General features: G+C 35.4%; 1 protein-coding gene and 1 pseudogene across 1 annotated transcript; both read right to left on the bottom strand.

Moving 5' to 3' along the window:
- Positions 1-1252: 1252 nt before the first annotated feature.
- Positions 1253-2204, bottom strand: LOC25502638 (probable NAD(P)H dehydrogenase (quinone) FQR1-like 1; annotated as a pseudogene).
- A 20913-nt stretch (positions 2205-23117) lies between these two features.
- Positions 23118-24004, bottom strand: LOC112417377 (uncharacterized mitochondrial protein AtMg00810-like). The gene is made up of 3 exons (XM_024772987.1): positions 23813-24004; positions 23354-23701; positions 23118-23267 (listed from the first exon to the last, which is right to left on the bottom strand). The coding sequence occupies exons 1-3, from the start codon at positions 24002-24004 to the stop codon at positions 23118-23120; spliced, it is 690 nt and encodes a 229-aa protein (XP_024628755.1).
- Between the last annotated feature and the right edge of the window lie 916 nt (positions 24005-24920).

Here is a 24920-nt window from a genome sequence, read left to right as displayed (position 1 = left end):
ATACTGCCCTCCAATTTTTTTTAATACCCCCAGTGTCCCCTTGTTTTAGTCTTTTAGGCCTATTAGAATTAGGTCCTCTTGCTTTTGGTGTTAGGTGGGGGTTCCTCATGTATACGGTAGTCATTTTTACCTTTGGGTGTACCGCATATATACGGCACCTTATATTTATCTTTTAAAAAATATAAATAGAACATTGCTCTTTTAAAAAAAATACGTTTTGATTTTATCACTGGTCTCTTTTCATTCCCAGAGCCGAGCCTCCGAATTCTTAGGGACGGCCCTGATTATCCAATATTAGATATTAGCATTCCATGCAAGTAAACTATTTATTTTTATTTTTTTTGAAACAGCAAGCTAGTAAACTACTCCCTCCGTCCCAAATTGTATGACGTTTTGGACATTTCACATATATTAAGAAATGTAATTAATATTGTGTGGGAAAGAGATATTATGAGTTGTTTTACAAAATTGTCCTCAATAAATGATATGGAAAAGATAAATGAAGGAATTGAAAGAAGAGAGAGTAATAAATAGTTAAGGATATAATAGAAAAAGTAACATTAATTTTTCATTGGTATTGTAAAGCGACATACAATTTGGGATAAATATTTTTTCTAAAGTGACATACAATTTGGGACGGAGGGAGTATTATTTAGTTGCATTTTTTACCTTCCACTTTGCAAATAACCCATCTTTCTCTTCTTTCATTTAACTATTTTGTACCTTCGCCTATTTCCCGGATTTAATGGCTATCCAAATGTTGGGAAGTCACCTTTGATCAACTTCCAAGAATGCAATTGTTCTTTCCCCTTTACTGCTGCTGATTTTCAGGTTATGATTTGGTAATTTTTGTAAGTTAATGATATTAATAAAATCACACTATATTCCAAAATCAACTATGGGGTTAAATGTTCTCTGAAAGCGAAATAATGGCAGTGTATAGCTCGTAGAAGGGTATATATGATTGCAATACCAATTTTCTTATTTTACCCAAAGGTGTTATCTAAGCCCCTGGCCCAAACATAAGGATTCATATTGGCATTTCCATAATAAATTCACAAAAGGGAGAAATAGAAGAATGGAGCAAGGTATTTTTAACCCTAATAGATATATAAGACAAACAAACTTGCTTTATTCAACAAATATCAATAAACATTACACCATGTAATTGAGTTTAATTATTTCTGAAATATAAAAATCTGTTACTCACAAGCACATATAAAATGAAAAAGCTGAACATAATAAGCTAGGACTGAAAAATAACTTGTAAATTTCAAACATCTCTTAATTGTATGTGTATGTTGATTAAATACAACAAGATTATGCAGCTTCCTTGAGCTTCTTTGTGATTGTGGCAATATACATCCCTTGGTGGAATGCTTGTTCCAACTCAAGCTTAGTTGGTTATCTTGTCCCATCACCAACATATGTTCCTGAACCATATGGGCTTCCACCTTTCACTTCTTCCATCTCAAACATTCCAGCACCAAATGTATACCTAATTGGAACAAATAACATTCCGTGATGCACCAATTGACTTATAGCAGTGAGCCTGGTATAGATTAAATCCACAATTTCTCAACATAAATATTTCATTCATCCGATCAAATAGATTTAGATTTCATGCACCAACGATCAAATCAAAATCTGACGATTTCAAGTTCTGACTTGGTATTTTTAATCCAGTTTATAAATTTGTAACATGTTCGGTCTAATCTTTTGACCGGATGGTAAAGACTGGTTGATGCGTCAAATTTGTGATTTAGCATATTTTTTGGTTGATAGGGAAATCGCCAAAATCACAATGACACTGTAATTTTATAAAGCTCTAGAGTGTAGCTTTTAACAAAAATAACACTTGTTCGCCATGATTTTGCAATTCTCACCAACAGTCCAATAAATGTACTAAGAATATGATCCACTAAAGGCTCTTCCGTTGTAGTCTCTTGGCCATCGCCTTGGGAACTGATGCTGTAGAAGATTCCGGCAGGCTTCCCTGCAAGCTGTTGCGTTTTCCAGAGACCACCAATTGCATCTATAAAGGCTTTAAACTAAGCAGCCATCATTCCAAATCTTGTTGGAAATCCAAAGAAAAAACCATCACCTTCAGTTAGTTCATTCGGGGTAATGATTGGTACATCACTCTTGGGTGGTGCTCTCATCTTACCAAGTACCTCTTATGGCAATATTTCTGGTACCTGCTCATATATATGATCAACACAGAAAATTGTAACAACTTTCCTTCCCTGATCATATTAGCAAAACTGTATTTGATGGTTTATGTCCTTTCACGACCCTAGTAGTGTGTGAGTCTTGCTCTTTTTATTAAAGGAATGTTAACGAGTGAGTTTAGAACATTGATTAAAGTACTAAAAAGTAGAAAATTTGTATTAAAAAATTGTGCATTGATTAAAGGAACTACTTTTTTTGTTTTTTTTATTAGCAAGGAGAGAGGACACGCATCAAGAGGCATCATCGACATCCCAACTAGGTTGGTACCCTGAGAGACCTCCATCCTATGCCGCCAAACTCAAAAGATTTTATTAAAAAAGGGGAAAAATATTTACAAAAGGAGGGGGGGGACTAGACCAAAACCCTCAAAATGATCAGAAAAGAAAAGAAACAGAGGAAACAACACAACAGTCCAAAGAACAGATCAAGGAAATCTGTAATTCGGAAATCCACATCTATCTCGAAAGAAATCAAGCCTCAATTCACTTGGTAGAGTGTCAAGTCAAACTGCACTGACAATAGCAAGTAAGTCATTTCCCTTAGGTCATAAGGGGCCTCTATTATTAATGCAATATTTAGAAACACCTATAGAAGGTTTGTGAGAAATATATAAATTTTTAAAGCAATCCGAGTATCAGAGTTACTGATACCTCTAACATTCCATTATAGGAAATTCATGATCAGTCGAATGATTGTCACCCCGGGCACGGGATTTACTAGGCTGCTTTGCTAAGACTTTTTCTACCCTGAGTTTCTGCTTCTGTTTTCTTATTAAAACAGGCATGAAGTCTTTAGTTGCTGATCTTTCATCATATTCTCGAACTCTTGCCCACAAATCTAAACCATGCTGGATATTCTTTCTAGGATGAACCTCTTGCTTTTGCAAAATAACCACATCTTGTTCCTCTCCCATGGGTATACTTCCACTGACAACACTGGGTGGTTCGACAACCACAGGTGATTTCAAGGCGTGTGATCCAGCATGCACGTCATCGTGCTCAACAACAGTATCCGTCTGAACCTGCACCGATTCTACAGACCCTTCATGCACCTCTTGGTGCTCAACAACATGTGATGAATGTGGTGCACTCTCAATGGAACCTTTGGGACTCTCCTCTAGCTCCCTCGGGCTCGAACGATCGTTATCCACCTCATCTGAAAGCAAACCAGAGACATCATCCATCGTGGGGTTCTCCAACACCTCCCTTGATGTCAGATGTAACTGCTCTGCTCTCCCAGAATGCACGTCAACGTGCACAATAAGGGAAACAACTTCTAACACTGGCATAGTATGTGACAACTCTTTAGGAGAAATTTTACCAAACACATTGTGTCATACCCTAATTTTTGACCTAAGATCACATTTCATTTGTCTTTTGGCCCGGAATTGTTTGCCTTTTTAGGAAAAATTTCGGCAGAGACGTATTTTAAATACCTCATTTTTTGTTCATTTTTTTACCACTCTTTTTTAGTCATTTTATTCTAGTCCTTTTCGTTATTATTATTATCATTATTTTATTATGTTGTTTGTTTTTATTTTTATTAAAAAAGGCATAAAATGAAAATTCATCAAGAATAGTCTACCAGAACGTTCTCCAGAACGTTCTGGTCGTACTACGAGTGAAATAAAGTGACCTCATTATGTCCCATCAAATATACCACTAGATTACAGCTGCACAACACCACACGTTTTGCTTCAAAAGTGCATGGAACTAAAAGAACGTTCTTGAGAACATTCTGGTTGAACTTCAAAGGGATAAGAATGACATCATCATGTTCCCTCATGTTGCCACCAAATCACAACTGTTTTTTCATCACGTGTGGTTGTCTCAAAAAGGAAAGGAACAACAAGAATGTTCTTAAGAACATTCTCCATGTGGCAAATTTTACAACTTGGACACTCTTGCTCTCAAAGCAACAAAGGACAGCACTTGTAGCTTTCAAAAAAGTGCCAAACAGCTGTAAAAACAAGTGGCCTCCAAACTTCTACAGCTTGCATTCACGTGTCCACCTTTTCTCTTTGCAAATTGGAAGTTCCAGAACGTTCTGGAGAACGTTCTGCATGAACAAAATTCACTTTTTTCTTATTCTTGTGCTCCAAGCAACAAAAACATAAGCACATGGGCTGTTTTTAACAAGGAAAACACAGCTGTTTTTGTCTGTGAAGCTCAAAGTCTTTTACCTCTATAAATACAAGCATACCTCAATGGCAAAAGGGGAGGCTTACACACAAAGAATTGAATCTCTCTCAAAGTGAAGGTGCTCACTACTTTCAAACAAAGTTTTTTTCTTCTTTCTTTCTTTCTTTTCTTTCTCATCACCATCAACAAACAAACACAAAACAACACACCCTCATTACCAAAACAAACAAAAATCAAACAAAACAACCCTCTTTTTTTCTTTCTTTCTTTCTTCTACTCTCCCACAAAGGTATATCATCTCCCCTTTCTTTTCTTTCCTCCTTTTTCTTTTCCTTTTCGCTTTTTCCTTTCGTTCTCGCTCTCTCTCTCTCTCTCTCTCTCTCTCTCTCTCTCTCTCTATATATATATATATATATATATATATATATATATATCTTTTAATTTATTTTTCACTAAAATACACACCTCAATCCAGAGTGCACTGGTCCAAAATTAACTGTTAATATTATATTTTTATCCTCCAGAGTGCTCTGGTCCTAAATTAACTGTTAATATTTTATTTTTGTTTAATTTAATTATACTCCAGAACAATCTGGTCCTTGTTAATTAAATTAATCCAGAGTGCTCTGGTCCTATATTAACTGTTAATATTATATTTTTGTTTAATTTAAATATTCTCCAGAACAATCTGGTCCTTGTTAATTAAATTAATCCAGAGTGCTCTGGTCCTTGTTAATTAAATTAATCCAGAGTGCTCTGGTCCTAAGTTAATTGTTAATATTATATTTTTTCTCCAGAGTGTTCTGGTCCTATATATATTAAATACTATTTATCTTGTTGAACTAACGTAAACTAACAATCTTTTCTTCACACCCACACACTTTTATTTTTTATTGCTCTATTAGTTTAATTTTCAGTTATTATGCAAAAACAACAAAAACATTCAAATATCCAAAATTCACAAAAAGAACTTTTCACAATAAACCTTGATCTTAAATCAAGTGACCGTCTTTTTATTTTATTTTTCTTAATCAAATTTCAAATCAATTCTAATTCAACTTTAAGTCAGTTTTCTTCAATCTAAAAAACACAAATCAATTCTCATTTGCCACTTGGCTTTTTATTTTCAAAACCTTTTTTCAAAATCTAATAAAAAACACTCAACCAATCAAACGTCAATTTCTACCCCGAACTACGAGGTTTTGATCCCTCACGGGTACGTAGGCAGAGGACCTTGTCCTTCCAAATCAATTAAAAAACAACTTTCTTTTTTTTCTTTTCAACTTTCAACTAAAAAACAAATTTCTTTTTTCTTATCAATTAAAAACAATTATCTTCTTTCTTTTCAACTAAAAATCAATTTTCTTTTTCGTTTTAACTCATCATCCAATTTTATTTTCATCTCTTTAAATAAGCAAAGCAATTTAGCACAAGATAAATTAAGTAAAAGGTTCCTACGGAGTACCGTAGACGCTTAGGGTGCTAACACCTTCCCTTCGCGTAACCAACCCTCGAACCCAAAGTCTTAAGGGTTTTTACTCATTTTTTCCCTCCCACAAAAAAAAATTGAGAGTTCAAAGATTGACGATTCAAAATCAATTAATGGTTTGACATCCGAAAATCACGAGCACACATTGCAATATGGAAAGCTGAAAGTATTGGACGACAAAGACATGTCCATCTGAGACTCTCTACTGTAGAAGTAACAACCGGCCCCATCTGTGAATTAAAGGTTAAAGTAGGGGCAGGAAATGAAGCCAGAATGGACAGTGAAGCTGGTGCCAATGATGTAGGTGTAGGTGTAGAAATATCAGAGACCGGAACCCTCTGAGTAGTAGCAACCGGAACCCTCTGAGTAGTAGCAACAATCGAAGCAACCAGAACCCGTGTCTAAGTGCTACCAATGACCGATGGTGAAGCACCCACATCCTTGTTGTTGTTGTTCTGCCGAGTAGGTTTAGGGGGGGCTACCTCGGCTACAATAATTTGTTTCCCTCGATCAATCTTGTCCTTAGGTGCTTGCAGATGTAACCAACGACAAATAGAAACATCGTGCCCAATAGCGAAGCAGTGATGACAAAACAACGGTCTCCTCTCATATTGGGCCTCAACTTTGAAAGCAAAGCCATCTCTCTCAACAAGAATTTTATCAAAAGTTCTCTTTGAAAGATCAACGTCCACTAAATTTTTTGCATAATTTCCGCAGGTACGATTTCGCGTCGGTCCATCAATTTCAATCGGTGTACCTATCGCACTTGCTATTTCTTACAAAATTCTTTCCCACCAATATTCCTGCGGTAACTCCACCAAACGAATCCAAAGTGAAACATGATTTTGTTTCTGAGCAAGATATTTGAAGTCTTTGGTCCATTGTGAAAACCTTAACAATCCCGACTTGAGGTTCATCGTGCCTTTTGCCCATATTTTTCTAAGGTCATCCGCCGAGTCAAAGTGAAAGTCATAATAGCCTTTGTCTAGAGGCACCATTTTCCATCCTTGTCGATGTTTTCCATACGTTTCCAATTTTGTTGCTTAGATCACGTGCAAAATATGGTTTGTCTCCTTTGTTAAGGGTCAAACGCGCCCTCAACATATACTTGTAATCCTCTAGTCCCATATGATACTCTTCCCGACATATTTTGATGCTCAGAGCATCACCCTTGATTCATGGAGTAGGGAACGGACTGTTGTCAACAACTTTCTGTCCCGCTAGGGCTGCTGCAAATGTCATAGTTGGTAAAGAATTTTGCTGCACATTTGCTTAAGAAGATGGTTGTTGCATAATTGTAGTGACTGTAGGTACAGTTACGGTGTCGGACACACACGGCCAGGAGCACGTGTATGCCATTAATGGCCAGGCTGCAATGCACCAAACTAATTCTAATTATGGGACACGTGTGGATCATCCTTTGTAATGCAACAGAGCATTAGCGCAGCTGTGCGATCTCAAATTGAAGAATCGGTGTCAGTGAATTACGAGGAACAAGTAGCAGTAGGGTGATAGCCGTACAATCGTGAAATTGAGAATACCAGTAACACAACAGAGAGAAACCGTGACACAGCAGAGGGAATACAATGCAAATATGAAAACCAGGAATACCAGCACTATGTCATGAAAGACCTATGTCGTGAAAAGCCCTAACGCCGAAAACTCAATTGCATTGGGTGTTGATTGCCGGAACCCCAAATATACTGCTTTAGTGAGCGACAATTTTCTCTTGACTCAGACCTTGTTTCGACGATCCGAACAGTAAAAACATAGACTCAGGTTTTGCGAACCCGATGTCCAAAAATTAGCCCGATCTGACGGTTAACGACTGAGAAATCAATGTTTTACTGAAGAAGATTTCAGAAAAACGAGAATCGCTGTTTTTTCATGTTGAGAAAAATCAATTATCCATAATACTCTTCCAACTTTTATTCTTAAGATATAATTTCTTTTAATAAAATCTTTAAACAATGTTTTAGGGTACTCGTTAGAAAAATCCTATTATTATTAATTTAAATAATAAAATTTAAATGTTGTGATTCCATTCGCCATTGATTAGATTAAATCCACAGTTTCCACTACCAAAAAATAAATCCACGGTTTCTAAAGATGTCTGCAATGCTGTGATAGAATTTTTCACAAAGGGTTGGTTTCCTCGATGTTTTAATTCAAATACTCTTGTGTTAATTCCAAAAACTGAAAATGCAGATACAGTGGATCAATTTAGACCTATTACTCTGGCAAATTTCAAATTCAAGATAATCACAAAGATCCTTGCTGATAGATTGGCCCCTATCATGAAATCTATTATCCCAGAAGAACAAAGGGGATTCATTCAAGGAATATTAGGGAATGCATCTGCACAACTTCAGAGGCTATTAACTTACTTCATAATAGATCTTTTGGTGGGAATATTGCCTTCAAGGTGGATATTGCAAAGGCTTTTGACACCATAGAATGGAGTTTCTTGCTTAAAGTTCTGAAGCAGTTTGGTTTCAATGAGAAATTTTGCAACTGGATCAATGCTATTCTACAATCAGCTAACCTTTCAATAGCCATTAATGGTAAGCAACATGGTTTCTTCAAATGTAAGAGAGGAGTGAGACAGGGAGAGCCCCTGTCTCCACTTATTTTTTGTCTAGCAGAGGATGTTCTAAGCAGAAGCATAACAAGACTTGTGGAACAAGGCAAACTGGAACTCATTAAGGGGTCTAGAAATCATTCTGTTCCTTCACGCACTCTTTATGCAGATGACATCATGGTGTTTTGCAAGGCCAAAGCATCATCTATTCAAGCACTAAAGGATTTATTTCAAAGGTATGCCTCTATTTCTGGCCAGTTTGTAAATCCTGCTAAACCAACCCTTTATGTTGGATCAATATCAAACTCTAGAATACTCCAAATCTCCTCTCAAATTGGCTTCAACATTGGAGTCTTCCTTTCAATTACCTTGGAGTCCCTATTTTTAGAGGGAAACCAAAATCAATACATCTGTCTCTTATTGCTGACAAAATCAAAAGCAAGCTAGCTGCCTGGAAAACCTCTCTCCTCTCAATTGCTGGAAGAGTTCTACTAGTAAAATCAGTGATTCAAGGTATGTTAATTCATAGCATATTTGTTTATAGTTGGCCTAAATCCCTTCTTCATGACCTGGAAAAGTGGATAAGGAATTTTATATGGAGTGGGGATGTGGAAAAAAGAAAATTGGTGACAGTATCATGGAAACAAAGTTGCAAACCTATAGGTCAAGGAGGGTTAGGTATTAGATCTATAAAATCTTTAAATGAAGCATCAAACCTCAAACTTTGATGGGACCTCATGAACTCATCTCAACCATGGGCCAAACTTCTTAAAAGCAGATGCATCAGAAATAAAAAGACAATATCATATCATATTCATTCATCTGTGTGGAGTAGCATAAAGAACAAATTTAACAATGTCTGATAAATATTTTAGCAAGTATACTAAATACTATCGAAGTAGTAAAAATATCGTTCCCACGAGGACTGTGTTAATCTCAATTTAGAAATAAAGTAAATATTTAGGATGTATAAATTATTTTGTTTAGATTTTATTTGATTGCATAAAATTAAATAACATAAAATAAAGATTGAGTAAGAAAATATAGATTTGGTTAAAAAATATGAAGAGAGATGAGATCAGGTCTTTCGGATCATCTATGTTCCCCTAATTGGTATACTGCACCTATTCTTATGAATGATTTTCTAGTTCCACGATAGTTAACAAAATAGTCCTAATCAATCCCTTGAGTTAGGACCCTCTTCTCAAACTACATCCCCTAATTTCTTAGGTGGTCTAATAATCTTTGAAGGTTTAAGCACGTTAACCTAATATCACTAACAAACGATTATTCATTCCTAGACTAACCCTGTTTATTAGAACAATTCAATTCTGTCTAAGTAGAAAGTTATGGTCAGTAGTCATTCATTCTCACTAAATCATGTTTATATTTGATCAGGATATAAAAAGCATTAAGAACAATTGAATTGAATAAAAACTAGATTGTCATTCACAATAAATAGAGTTTCACAACAACATGGTTCAATCAGGGTTACATAAAATCATCTCAGACCTAATCAAAGGAAATTAGCTAGACATGGTTAAATACATAAATAACATAGTAAAGAAAATAAACCGATAGAGTTTCGTCGTTGTCGACGTTGCTCTCAATCTTCTTTCAATCGCTACTGATTATGAGTTTTTCCCTATCCATATGCCTTCTTCCCTTCTCGTGATGCGTGAATGTTTTCAATTCACAACGTGAATTTTATGTGCCGTCACGTGAATCCTAATCTCCAACATCCTTTTGCTTGTGCAGCTGCTTCTTATATTTATATGCCAAAGTGACCTCCTCCCTTTTCCAATTGGCAGCATGATAGTTTTCTATTCTCGGGTCAACATCATGAATTTTTGGTCAAAGCCCAATTAGCTTTCTCCTGCGGCCCATACTACTTTATGTGGTCTGTTTTTCTTTTGTTTAATTCACACCATCAAAAAAATAAATACTTCCAAACTAAGGTTCCTAAAATCGTGTCACGAAATAGCCATTGTGACACGTTTTAAACAATGTCGAATGAATGTTTCTTGAAAGCTCCAAATCGTGATGCATTTTTCAATAATCGTGTCACGATTCCTCTTTTCAGTTTCTTCAGTTTTTCTCGCTTTTCTTATTTTTCTTTGCTGTTTAAACTTGCTTGTGAACTCAAAATCTCATCAAAATGACACTAAAAATAGTGAATGACTGACTGTCATCAATGTCCAGGAACAAAATGGATGGCTAATTGGAAATGGGGAAAATGTGAGCTTTTGGAATGATAATTGATGTGGTGTGATAGATTTTTGGCAAGTGTACCAAATACTATCGAAGTAGTAAAAATCATGTTCCCACAAGGGCTGGTTTTAATCTCAATAATTCAATTACGTTGTAAATTAGGATGTATAAAGGTTCTTTTAATTTGCCGATAGGCAGTTGATTGGTTTGTTTGCATAAGCAATAACAGAAAATAAAGATTGGTTTTAAGAATAAGAGAGAGATGAGTTTAGGTCTTTCGAATCATCTATGTTCCCCTAATTGATATACTGCACCTATTCTTGTGAATGAGTCCCTAGTTTTACGATAGTTAACAAAATAGTCCTAATCAATCCCTTGAGTTAGGACCCTCTTCTAGGGTTACAACCCCTAATTCCTTAGGTGGTCTAATAACCTTTGAAGGTTTAAGCACGTTAACCTAATATCACTAATAAAGGATTATCCATTCAGCTAGACTAACCATGTTTATTCGAACAATTCAATTAGGTTTAAGTCGAAAGCTATGGTCAGTGTAACACCCCGTTTTCCCAACATAAAAATTTCAACAATAATCAGAGTAAAACGTCATGAAACGTGATATCACACTTCTTAAAAATCTCAAAAATAGATAAATAATAATTTATCCTTCAACATAAACTTCAACATAAAAGCAGCGGAATTAAATTCAACTTCATAAATTGTCTTGGCACGCAGGCCTCATCAAACACGTCATAAATTTAGTTCAATAACATTAATCATAATTTCAAAAGTTAATACGTAAAGGAATAGAAGCATGCAATCAATACCCCATCCCGTTACGTATCAGAGCAACCTAAGACTCAGTGAGGCAAGGCCACTCACGACAGCACAAACAACAACCTACTATGGATCACCTGCAAGTTACTCATACGAAGAGCAACATTTCCAAGCAGAAAGCAGAAGGGGTGAGATTTCACAAAACAATAATATTAAGCATATAATTCAACAATTATATTTAACAACATGAAACATCTTATTAAACAACATTGATAATAATATATCATAATTCACTTCATTCATCATAGTCACAACTTAATCATTTTATCATCATCGACTCGACATATGCAACTATGCAACTTAGACCTCTTATATGCATGTGGTACCAAGACAGGGCATCAAACCCCCATCGCTATTTGAGTATTAATATACTTCCAGGGCATCAAGCCCCCATCGCTAAATTGAGCTAATGCTGCAACGTGGTGAGTACAAAGCTCTAGGGCATCAAGCCCCCAACAATGAATGCTAATGCATGGACTCGACCTCTTATACATCTTAATTCGACAACCTCTTATATTAATCCAATAATTTGGAACATCATCATCTTCAACAACTTAGACCGACTCATGCAGTTTAGTTAAATAACAACAGCAACATAGGCAGTATACAAAATCAGCATGACATAATTATATCAATTGCATTTCAACAACATCTTAAATATTCAAATAATTCTCAAGTAATGCATAAAACATTATATCACATCATAATCAACAGCAACACGTCTTAAACAGCTTCACAGATTATAGTTAACCTCTTCATTAAGTCTTAATGCTACCCAAAGGTTTAATCCTCAACAACTCGTGCAACAAAGGTCGCAAAATCCAACAAGTCACTCTGTTTCTAGGTCACTCGCGAGGCGAGAGCCTCTGCTCGCCATGGCGAGTTCAGGTAAGAATCCCACAAGTTTCATTCCAGGTTCAATCTCATCCTACATTCTTTCCTAATCATTATTAGACATGTTCAGGCACTCAAAAGCATCTAAGGTTCAACTCAAAAGTCAAAAATACGAAATCTTGCATGCTCTCTGGTCTAGCTCGCTAGGCGAGTTCATCTGTTCGCTATGGCGAGCTGCAACGTGCAACTCGCGAGGCGAGGGAAAATGGTTCGCGAGGCGAGCGATGAAATTCATCCCTCGCGAGGCGAGGATCATCGTTCGCGAGGGCGAGCGATGAATGTCGCTACGGGCAGAATGTAGTTTTCACCTAAAAATCATCAACTCTCATGGTTTTAGGCCTAATCTCGATTCCAGAATTCATCATAATCATTATCTAAGGTCTAAGGACAGTTTCTACATCTTTTTAACAAGTTTTCATCGTTTAATCATCAATTCTATCAATTTGACCTAATTTCCGATTCCTCTTAAACTCATCCTAATTCATGTTAAATGTAACCATTGATTCATAGACTTAATAAAATTGCAAAGTTAGTCTCACCCTTACCTTAAATAATGAAAATCGCAGCCTCTAGGTCTTCTCCCTCTTCTCTTGGCTTTTTCTCCCTTTTCTCTAAATCTGATCGTACGTACAACTGTTTTTCTAAACTAGGTTTCCCTATTTTATCTCCTCCAATTATCTTATCTTATTTCTCTTTCTCCTCCAAAACTCTCTAAAATCTCAAAACAACCCCTAAACTCAATATTTATTTTATTTTCAAATCTTATTTTATTAAAAATAAAATAAGTCACAACTCCTCATAAAATCATAAAAACCACCTCAATCATATAAATTATATAAATCACGCATATATTATATAAATATAATATAAACTCATCTAAATAATTTCTAGACTCAATTAAATAATTAAATAATTCGAAACGGGCGTGACAGTCAGTAGTCGTTCGTTCTCACTAAATCATATTTATATTTGATCAGGATATAAAAAGCATTAAGAACAATTGAATTGAATAAAAACTAGATTGTCATTCACAAATAATAGAGTTTCACAGCAACATGCTTCAATTAGGGTTACAAAGAATCATCTCAGACCTAACCTCTAATGGATTTAGCTACTCATAATGGTGTTTACAAATAACATAATCATTAGAAGAATCAATACATACATGAACTGGTAAAAGAGTGAAGAAATCGTCCTTCTCGCTGTCTTGTAGTCTCAAAATCGCACTTTTCTATCTCAAAATCGTAACTTTGCTCTCTCAAAATCGTAACCCTTGTCTTTGGAATAGACTTCAGCTTAAATAGGCACAAATTCCGCCTAAAATCGTGCCACGTTTTAAGTAAATCGTGGCACGATTCTCCTTGAATCGCAAATATCTGAATTAGGGTTTCATCAAATCGTGTCACGATTATGCCATCGTGCCACGATTTCTTCAATGTCGAAGCTTGATTTTGGTCTTCTAAAATCGTGTCACGTTTTTACCAAATCGTGACACGATCTCTTCTTTGTATTTTCTTCAGTTTTCTGCTCTTTTTGCTGCATAAGTTGCCTTGTGAACTCCACTTTGTGATCAAAATACATATAAAAATTACGTAATGACGAGATGTCATCATGGTGCTTCTCTAGCCTCAATTTTTAACTTACCAGACTTCATCTCCCAACACCTTCATGCATCTGTAGCTGATTTTATCCTTAATGGGCACTAGAGAATCCCTCAAATTGTACAGACAAATTTTCCAGGTATTATTTCTCTTGTTCAACAAGTTAACATACCAATTAGAGAAATAGAAGATAAGATGATCTGGAAACATACTGATAATGGGGTCCTCACCTTTAAAGATGCATACACTTTTAAAGCCCCTGTTGGCCAAAATGCACATTGGTGCAAAATGTTATGGAACAAAGATATCCCTCCTACAAAATCTTTTCTATGTTGGAGACTCATGCACAATAGAGTTGCTATTGATGACAATCTGAGATCAAGAGGCTGCTCCATAGCCTCTATTTGCTCAAATTGTCTCACAGACTCAGAGACTTCTTATCATCTCTTTTTTGAATGTTCTTTTGCCACTCATTCATGGAATTGGCTAGCTAGAATATTGAATATTTCCTTCCAAATTTCCAATGTTGTGGACATTTGGAAAATCTGTGATAGAAGATGGTCACCCCAATGTAAGGTGGTGGTTCAAGCTAGCATAGTCAATATCATATATGCTATATGGTACAGAAGAAATCAAGCAAGATTCCAAGACAGGCACATTCATTGGAAGATTATTCTCAACAATATCATCTCTTGTGTTCACTTATCTGGCTGCAATACCTGCAAGACTTCATCTCCTGATATGAGAGAATTTCAAATTCGCAAATACTTTAAAGTTCAAATACATCCTCCCAAAGCGCCTCAAATCAAAGAAGTGATATGGTCCCCTCCAATCTTCAATTGGATCAAGGTGAATACTGACGGTGCTGCATCTAAAAACCCTATAAACGCTTCTGCAGGTGGTATATTCAGAGATAAAGATGGTTTGTGCTTAGGTTGTTTTGCGCAAAATGTCGGAGATATAAATGCTTATCATGCATAACTGATGGCTGCTATCATTGCTTTGGAGATTGCTCAAAGTAAAAATTTTACGCACCTTTGTCTAGAAACAGACTCCCAGTTTGTCTATTTGGCTCTTCAATCTTCATCAACCATCCCTTGGAGCATAAGAAATAGATGGCATAACTGTATGTCTTATATTAGATCCATTACTTTCACATTTTCACATGTTTATAGAGAAGGAAATGCATGTGCTGATGGTATGGCTAATCTAGGGCTTTCACTTCCTTTTAATATTTTGGCTTGGCATAGTACTATCCCTGAGTTCATCAGGGGGGAGTACACTATGAATAGGATGGGTTTACCTAAGTTTAGGTTTGTAAATTTCTGAAAAAGGTTTTGGCCTAGTCCCCCTTTTCTTCTTTGTACTCCTTTTGTTTTTTCAATGATTTAGGGTTGATGCTCTCTGCATCCCCCTTCGCTTAAAATAAAAAAAAAGAATATCTTCGCCATTGATTATCTTGAAGCTTGAATCAAACCAGGTTATGTTATATCAAATTGTTGGAATAATTTGATAAATGTGTTAATGTTGAAGTTGAATGTAACAGAAAAGAGAGAGAAAAAAATGAAAAATGGCTTGAAACTTATTTATTCAATATGAGCTAACTAACAAGCTAAATATTATTCCCTCAAAAAAACAAAAGCTAAATATTCTCAACAAACTTAACAAATTTTAACTGACTTGATTCACAAGTAACCAATCTGAGACCAGATTAGTTATCCTGTTTCACAACAATTAGCATCTAACCATGAATTATTCATTCCAATAACCAATTAAAAAAATCAGTGAGAATTAAAGAACATATCAGGTATTTTTTAAGCCTAAATGATAAGACAAAACCATGTAATTGAAAAGTAGTACTTAATACAAAACCACAAATTTTATTTCTGAAATATAAAAAACTGTTACTTGCAAGCACATTAAATGAAAAAAAAAGAACTAGTTAAACTAATGATTTCAAGCATCTTTGAATTGTACGTGTATGTTGATTGAATGCAACAAAGTTATGCAGTTTCCTTGAGCTTCTTTGTGATTGTGGCAATATACATCCCTTGGTGGAATGCTTGTTCCAACTCAAGCTTAGATGCTTGTCTTGATTCATCACCAGCATAAGTTCCTAAGCCATATGGACTTCCACCTTTCACTTCTTCCATCTCAAACATTCCAGCACCAAATGTATACCCAATTGGAACAAATAACATTCCATGATGAACCAATTGAGTTATAGCAGTGAGCCTGGCATAGATTAAAATCTACAATTTCTAAACATAAATATTTCATTCATCTTACAAATTTATAAAAGATTTATATTTCATGCAATCATTCACTCAAAAACTAAAGTGTTGGATTGAAATTTGACAATTAATGTTTCGACCTTGTATTCTGAATCCAATTTATAAGTATGGACCATGGCTTGTTTGATCTTTGACTGGATATGGTAAATATTGTGTGATTGCGACAAATTTATGATTAAGTATATATTTGCGTTGACAGTGAGCTCGAAAAAATCACAGTTGCACCGCAACTATGTAAAGTTCCGTAGTGTAGGTTGACCAAATCAAACCGACTATTCAAATATGCACTAAGATAATAGGTTCGAGTAAAGGCTCTTACGCTGTAGTCTCTTGTCCACCGCCTTGGGAACTAGTGTTGTAGAAGATTCTGGCAGGCTTCCCTACAAGCTGTTGTGTTTTCCAAAGACCACCAGTTGCATCTAGAAAGGCTTTAAATTGAGCAGCCATCATTCCAAATCTTGTTGGAAATCCAAAGACAAAACCATCACCCTCAGAAAGCTCATTGGGGGTAGTAATTGGTACATCACTTGGGTGGTGCTCTCATCTTTCCAAGTACTTCGTCTGCCAATATTTCTGGTACCTGCTCAAATGTATTTTCCACAAAGCAAATTTTAACTTTCCTTCGCTGATCATATTTGACAAAATAGAATTTAATTGTTTATGTCTTTTCACCACCTTAGTAGTGTGTGAGTCTCGTGTTTATTATTAAGGGGAATGCTAACGACTGCCCTTAAGATATTGATGAAAGTACTAAAAGTAGAATGTTTATATTAAAAAGTTGTGCTTTGACTAAAGGAACAACTTTTATTTTCAATATAAAATTTCTTTTAATAGAATCCTTAAACAATATTTTTAGACTACTCGTTAGCAAAACTCTATTTTAATAATTTAGATAACAAAATTTATAAAAATTTAAAGGTAAGTGGACAACAAACTATGTCGTTAATCCTTTCTAGCGCTTAACTTATTGGAAACCAAAAATAAAAAATCCATAAAATCAAGGGTTAATAATGTTTTTCACCCCTGTAATATAGGTCATTTTCGGTTTTCGCCGCTGTAAAATTTCGGTTTGGTTTCCGTCCTCTCACAACTTTATCTCTCCAACTCTCTTTTTTCTCGTAAAACAATCACTCTGACAAATAATGTTGACATAACCTTTGTTACTACAAAAATAAAGTTCTATCTGGATAGCACGTAACTCAGCTAATAACGCATCACCTCCAACTTCATAGTGGGAAAACTCAGTTATCCAATCTCTATCGTAGTTACGAACAACACCACCAGCACCTAAACAACCAAAATCTTCTAGAAAGCTGCCATCAATATTGAGTTTGAGTGTACCTTCTGAAGGGGGGATCCAATGAGTTAAGGGGCGCGATGAGTGTGGGTCCAAACCAGGATTGGGATGGTAAGAAATGCATTCATCATGTAACAAAAAAGTCTTTCGCACCACATATTGAATCCAATGGTGATCCTAAAACTAGCATTGTTTCTCCAACCCCAAGCATACCATAATCCTGTAACAAGCAAAATAGAGGAAGTGCCCTTTGTCATCTCATGAAGCCAAACCTTGACATCAATTCAGAGAAAAGTTATTATGTCCCATATTCAAGCGGAGCCAAAGCTCTTTAGAGTGCAGGCAATCACGTAAACAATAAAGAATATCCTCTATGGGTGAAGAGCAACGGGTGCGGCTTGGAGAAGCTACCATGTTGCAATGATGCCGACGAACATTAATAGGGAGAGCATTGTGAAAACAAAGCCATAGAAAGTGTTGAAGTTTTGCTGGTACTTTAAGGCGCCAAAGCCAATTCATGTTAAAATTCACATTCCAATCTATATTTTGTTGAATAAGCCAATAGTATCCACTCAAGCAAGTATATTCAACTTTCTTTACATTCTTCCAAGTCCATGCATCTTGGAGTCGTACATCCAAGTTATTAGGAGCTGGAAGCTGATGAATATAGTGAACAATATCGGTTGGTATCATAGTGACAAGATCTTGCAAGTTCCACCTACCATCCTCCCAAACATCCTTCAAAGACATAACTGAATCCCTGATGTTAACAAATTGGACCAATTGACAAAAGGGACTGAGTTGTGTCCGGTCAATATTCCAAATCGAAGAGTTTTCGGAGCCTACACGAAAACTATGACATATTTAAGCTTAAAAAAACTAGAAACATACACTCCCAAGGATAATCAAATGTTAAAATATAAATAAGGGTCCTGTTAACCGGTGCCCCCGGGATACCGGTTAAGGAATCTATAAAAGGAAAATTTAAATTAAAAGTAATACTTTTTTGACTTTTGAGAAATTGATTGCACTATTTCCAATACAAATTACTATATTTTCCAAAAAGAAAATGTAAAAAACCAATTAATAAACTTAATGGTTATGCATTTATCTTCTGAAGAAAGGAATGGACCTCTGCTTTGGACTGAATAGTCTTGAAAACTTTATCCAAAGATATTGAAAAACGATGCATGAAACATAAATATACATGCCTGACATAGTTTGGCCTCAACATCTTCAACGGAATCTGCCCCTTTCTTTATTTCTTTTGCTAGTCTCTCCACATGTCCATACATTGAGTAGTACCGTCTAATCTATTGCCGCCAAGAATCATTAATGATGATGATAGGGTGGCGTCACGCTTACACTTAAATTTCAATAATGTTTTTTTTTAAACAAAATTTCAAAAATGTTCTATAGCTTCCTTAAAAAGAAAAATGTTCTATAGCTGCCTAAAGATTGATTCTTCTTTTTATTTTTGATTTGTAATTTTGACTTTATCTTACCATATTTTCTTTCGATCACAAAAACCTAAAGGCTCATGCTAAGAATTCTATAATTGATAAATATTTATTACAAAATATTAATTTTCAACTTTTAGGGGAGTAAAAATTAATCTTTAGGGTTTCTTAACCTAAACTCAATCTTCCTGTCAAATAAAAATTAAATTCAATCTTTGAATTTGATAGATGTGAAGATATGACTCTTTAGGATTTTTGGATACGTATTGAGTGTGTTTGTGTAGTGTGATATCGATGTCTCTAAACCTAAAAGTGAAGTCCTTAATATATAATTGAGTAACAGTCCATCCTGTCTAATTTATAAGAAAATTTTCGAAAAATAATTTTATTCTATTTATAAGAAAAAAAATCACTATTTTTAAGGTATATTTATTGCTTAAACAACTTTTTTAATGTTCATTAAATGATTTTCTTTGTTCTATTTTTTATTTTATTTTTCTTCTTATAATAAGAACTTGGAGTATAATATTTGTACAAACATTTGATGACAACAAACATCTTTTTATCTATTTATAAGAACATCATGTGAATATAAAAGAAAAAATTGTCACAAAATTGTTATACAAATATCATTTATAGATATAATAACAGACCTAAATTCATTGGAGGTGAATGTCCTGAAAAAATTTTTTATCATGGTAGGCAATGATTAGGTGTGAATTAGCAATGTTATTAGTGTCATGTGGTGGTCGACTGATCTCCTCCATCCCATACACATTCAGGGTCGTTTCCTGAGCTTTACAGGTCTTAGGTATAATATGAGAAAAGGGAACTCATATACGAAAAAAGAGATACACTGTTCGTGATGTTTATGACTTGCTGACATCATAGGAGAATCCTCAATTACATCATAATTTGGACCTCATTTGGCACAAAAAGGTCCCTTTGAAAGTATCGATCTTTGCGTGGAGACTTTTTCGTCCGAAGGGTCCCTCCATATTCTCCACAAATTGTTCTCCGTCAAGTTAACAATCAATTAATATACAAATTGTTCTCCGTTAAGTTCGTAGGTTGATTCAAATACACTTTAATTAATTAGTGCATTTGGAAGAATTAGGAAGCATTACACGACATGATTCAACAAGGCATGCATCTACATCTGGAAGACTAAAAATTAACTTTACCTTACACCTCAAGCAACTATGATGCACTCAACAAGTAAAATTTGAAGGTGAGAAAAACGTACAATAAGAAAAGTTGAATTGTGTTGGCTTTTTCTAAACTTTTTTAAGTGTTAAGTACTGGTCAGATTCTGACTCAGAGTCTGATTGCAGTAGATAAAAACAATCACACACACACACACACACACAGAGAGAGAGAGAGAGAGAGAGAGAGAGAGAGAGAGAGAGAGAGAGAGAGAGAGAGAGAGAGAGAGAGAGAGAGAGAGAGAGAGAGAGAGAGAGAGAGAGAGAGAGAGAGAGAGAGAGAGAGAGAAGAGAGAGAGAGAGAGAGAGAGAGAGAGAGAGAGAGAGAGAGAGAGAGAGAGAGAGAGAGAGAGAGAGAGAGCAGATACAAGATAATTTATATTGGTTCCTTCTACAAACTATGAGTAGTTCAGTCCCCTTGCACTTCCAAGGATTTTCACTATAATCACACTAGATTACAATTGCCCAAGGACACTTCCAAAATACTTAAGCACACATGCAATAGACTTCCAATGCTTAATCACTACTGAAAGAGACTTCCACATCTCAAGCACACAAACAAGAGACTTCTAAAGATTTACAAATAAATAAGATTTGTTCTTAAGCTTGATATACAATCAGTGATGTAAATAATACAATTCAGAACAGACTCTTAGGGCCGTTTGATGCGCAAGATAGGATAGAGACATGATAGGATTATAAGTTGGATAATGATAGGATAGGATAACAACATGATAAACAGTTATCATATCTTACGTTTGGTATACACATGATAAGAAAAAGATAATGTTTGATGCACATTTATTATTGACGTGATAAGAAATACAAATGACAATCATTCTTGTGAAACAAATATATATTTTTTAAAAATAAAAAATTAATTTTTAACCAATACAGATTTATCTGTAACATTCAAATAAATCATAGAATGGGCTTTGTAAAAAATACACAAGAAAATAATTGAAGAGGAAGAAGATGAATCAATTGGAATTAATTGATTGGAATCAATTGAAATCAAGAAGAGGAGCATTATAAGATAAAGACATGATATAATAAGAAATTGGATAGAGACATGATAGGATATAGACATGATAACACTTATCCTATCATGTGTTTGATGCGCACATGATAAGCATCACGATAACAATATTTTACATATTAAACTACAAAATTGCCCTTATAATCAATAACTTTTTTAATAGATTTTCATATTATACATGTTATAACAACATCACGATGAAAAAGTTGAAATCCATGGATGGCGATAAGAAAACAAAATAAAAAAGAATCTGAAAAGAAAAAAAATTAAAGAATAGAAATCTAAAAATAAAAGAAGAGGAAAGTTCAAATCCATAAAAAGAAAAAAAGGATGAATTTAAAAGAAAAAAAAAGGAAGACAAATCGAAGAAAAAAAAAGAAAATGAATTTAACAAATTGAATTTTCAAAATGATTATCGACAATATACTGAAAGATAGAAGGAATAATAATTGATTATGATAAAAAAAAAATTGAAAGAATAGACAACCATAAACAAAAAATAAAAGGAATAGAAATTCATAAAGAAAAATAGAAGTCCCAAAAAAGAAGAAGCAAAATAAAACGGAATCTATAAAAAAATTGAAATCGATACTAAAAAAGGATAATTTAGAAAAAAGAGGAAGAAGAAGATGATAGGAATGGATAAATGATTACATGAGAGGTGCAAGAAAGATGAGGGTAAAATATGAATTTATTTTGCCAAATCGGATAGGTTAATTTTAACCCAACCTAAACTTAGGATAGAAAATACAACTGAGTGATAGGATAGGATAAGTAAAAGTAATAATTTATCCTATCTCATTGTTGTACCAAACAGAAAATTGTGATAGGATATAATATGTTAATCATATCTTGTCTCTCTATCCTGCGCACCAAACAGACCCTTAAAATTTAGAATTTTTAATATACAGACTTTGATAAGAAATTCTTAAGTGTTCTATGTGTTTTAAGATTTGACAGAGGGCACAATTAAAATATATAGCAGAGTCTTGTTCTGTTTCTTCAAGCGTGCAACTCCTTATATACGCAAGGATTTGAGAAACATTGTAGAAGAGTGCTAGCACATTAAGAGTCGTTAAGAATCTTCAAAACAACGACGTTGAGTCTTTGCCTAATTTGGATAATTTTGTTGATTGGACATTTGAAATTTCTTTGTTGAAACTAGAACAATCCGTTCATTCTCTTTGTCCTTGAAGTTCTTTGTTTGTTTATACACGTGGTCAGAATAAGACAAAGTGTACTATCAGACTTTGATAGAGACAGCTACAAAAGAAGACAAATCTAACGCGGAGTCTGAGTCCCTCAAACTCTTCTGTACTTCAGAGTTTGGAGGTCTTCAGAACCTGATGTAGATCTTCAGCTTCTGAGTATCATCCTTTCTTCTGATTCAAGGCATTGACTTCTAGTTGACCTTTGTTCAGATCTTCTACCATAGTCTTTGAGTTTCTCTTGTGCTTATGATGCTCTTATACATGTTCAAACCTTATTAAATTTTAATCAATGGTCCTGCGCACTTGAACATATATTAGCATATTCAATTGTTCTTTAACATTTTATATCATCAAAACCTTAGAGGAATTGTACAAACCAATTTTGTTCCAACAAAATTCTCCACAATGTGGTACTTGCTAATCAATGAAATAACATCCGGAAGTAATTGAAAGAAGGTGAACAACAACGTTGATATTATAAAATTGTTTTTCTTGTCATATTCATGTTTGTAAGGTACATATATATACTGATAATAGGTTTAGTCAACCTCTGAATAATGATATACATAAATAAACTTAATTATAAATAATTACAAATATACTATTGATTAATGACAAGAATATTCTATTACACCCCCTCAGTCGAAGCGGGAGGTTCACGGACGTTTAGACTGATCTGGAAATCATCAAAAAGAACACGAGGTAGACCTTTGGTGAAGACGACAGCAATCTGGTGACGAGAAGGAACATGAAGGACGCGTGCCTGGCCACGAGCGACCTTTCCTCGAACAAAGTGAATGTCCATCTCAATATGTTTAGCGCGTTATGTTGTACTGGATTACGAGAAAGGTAGATGGCACTAACATTATCACAATACACCAAGGTAGCCTGAGAGAGTGGGAAATGAAGCTCCAAGAGAAGGTTGCGAAACCAACAAGATTCAGATACCACATTAGCAACACCCCTGTACTCAGCTTTTGCACTAGACCGAGAAAGTGTGGGTTGTCTCTTGGAAGACCAGGAAATGAGGTTATCACCAAGAAATACACAATAGCCAGAAGTAGAACGACGGGTGTCAGGACATCCACCCGAATCAGCATCAGTATAGGAGATAAGTTTCTCAATAGGGAATGGATAGAGATGCAAACCATAGTGTAGGGTGCCCTGAACATAATGCAAGATGCGTTTGAGAGCAAGCATGTGAAGACACACCTGTTGAACAACATAAGAGATGTGAGGACGGGTGAAAGTAAGATACTGCAAGGCTCCCACAAGACTTCAATACAAGGTGGGATCGTCGTATGGAGTGCCGATAGAGGTAACGAGCTTCTGTTTGGTGTCAACTGGAGTAGTAGAAGGTTTGCACGAGGCCATGCCTGCTCGGGCAATAATTTCACCAGCGTAGGTACTCTGACTAAGAAATAGTCCATCGATGTGTTTGGTCACGGCAATGCCAAAAAAATAACACAATGGACCCAAATCCTTCATAGCAAACTCAGAGGTAAGGAGTGCCATGATAGATTTTCGAAGATAATGGGAGGAGGTGATAAGGATGATGTCATCAACATATATCAAGATGCAAGCCAAATCAGAGCCTCGTCGAAAGATGAAAAGGGAGTGATCTGAAGTGCTATGCTGAAATCCAATGGTGGAGACAAAGTCAACAAAACATTGGTACAAGGCACGAGACACTTGTTTTAGACCATAAAGTGATTTTTGCATGTAAACTGTCTCGTGAAGGTCACCATGTAGAAATGAATTATGGACATCTTGCTGATGAATGGGCCATTATTTGGATAGAGAAATGGTGAGAAAAGTGCGAATGGTCGCCGATTTTACAACATGACTGAATGTCTCATCACAATCCACACCTGCAATTGGAGACCTGCCATCACCTACAAGACGAGCTTTGTAACGCTCGAAACAACCATTAGATTTCTTTTGATGAAGAAAAATCCATATACATCGAATAATATTAACATCACAAGGTCGTGGAACCAAAACCCACATGTTAATTATAATAAGAGCATTAAATTCAGACTGCATTGCAGCTTTCCAATTAGGGTCAAATAGGGCTAGTTTGGAATTTTTGGGAAGAGGGGAGATGGTCGGATCATCAATGGTAACAGAAAGGTTAAAAAGATTTCTAGGTTTGCAGATACCTCGCATGCTACGGGTGGCCATTGTTCGAGTGCGAGGTGCAGGTTGGGGCAATTGTGTAGGTGATGGAGAGGTATCAAGTGTATGCGGTCCGGCCAGTGAGGTAGGTAGAGGGTTAGGTATAGGAGTTGGCGGACTGGGAAGAGGTTTCAAGGTGGGATTGGTCCATTGATGGATAATAGATGGGTGTAGGTCATCAGTAAAACAATCATAAGAGATGAGAGGTAGGGAAGGCATGTGGGCAACGGGAAACTGTGTCTCATCAAATATG

This window comes from Medicago truncatula, chromosome 8 (genome assembly GCF_003473485.1).
Source record: "Medicago truncatula cultivar Jemalong A17 chromosome 8, MtrunA17r5.0-ANR, whole genome shotgun sequence".
Classification (NCBI taxonomy): domain Eukaryota; kingdom Viridiplantae; phylum Streptophyta; class Magnoliopsida; order Fabales; family Fabaceae; genus Medicago; species Medicago truncatula.
The sequence above is the reverse complement of the archived record's forward strand: the minus strand, read 5'-3'. Positions and strand labels throughout refer to the sequence as shown.

What these genes read in the sequence shown, in the direction of transcription:
- LOC112417377 (XM_024772987.1), bottom strand. Translation starts at nt 24,004, where the DNA reads ATGGCACTCCTTACCTCTGAGTTTGCTATGAAGGATTTGGGTCCATTG. An exon ending in TTGACACCAAACAGAAGCTC is followed by an intron (nt 23,702 to 23,812) that starts GTTACCTCTATC and finishes GTTGTTCAACAG; the next exon opens with GTGTGTCTTCACATGCTTGC. An exon ending in CCTTGGTGTATTGTGATAAT is followed by an intron (nt 23,268 to 23,353) that starts GTTAGTGCCATC and finishes GTTCGAGGAAAG; the next exon opens with GTCGCTCGTGGCCAGGCACG.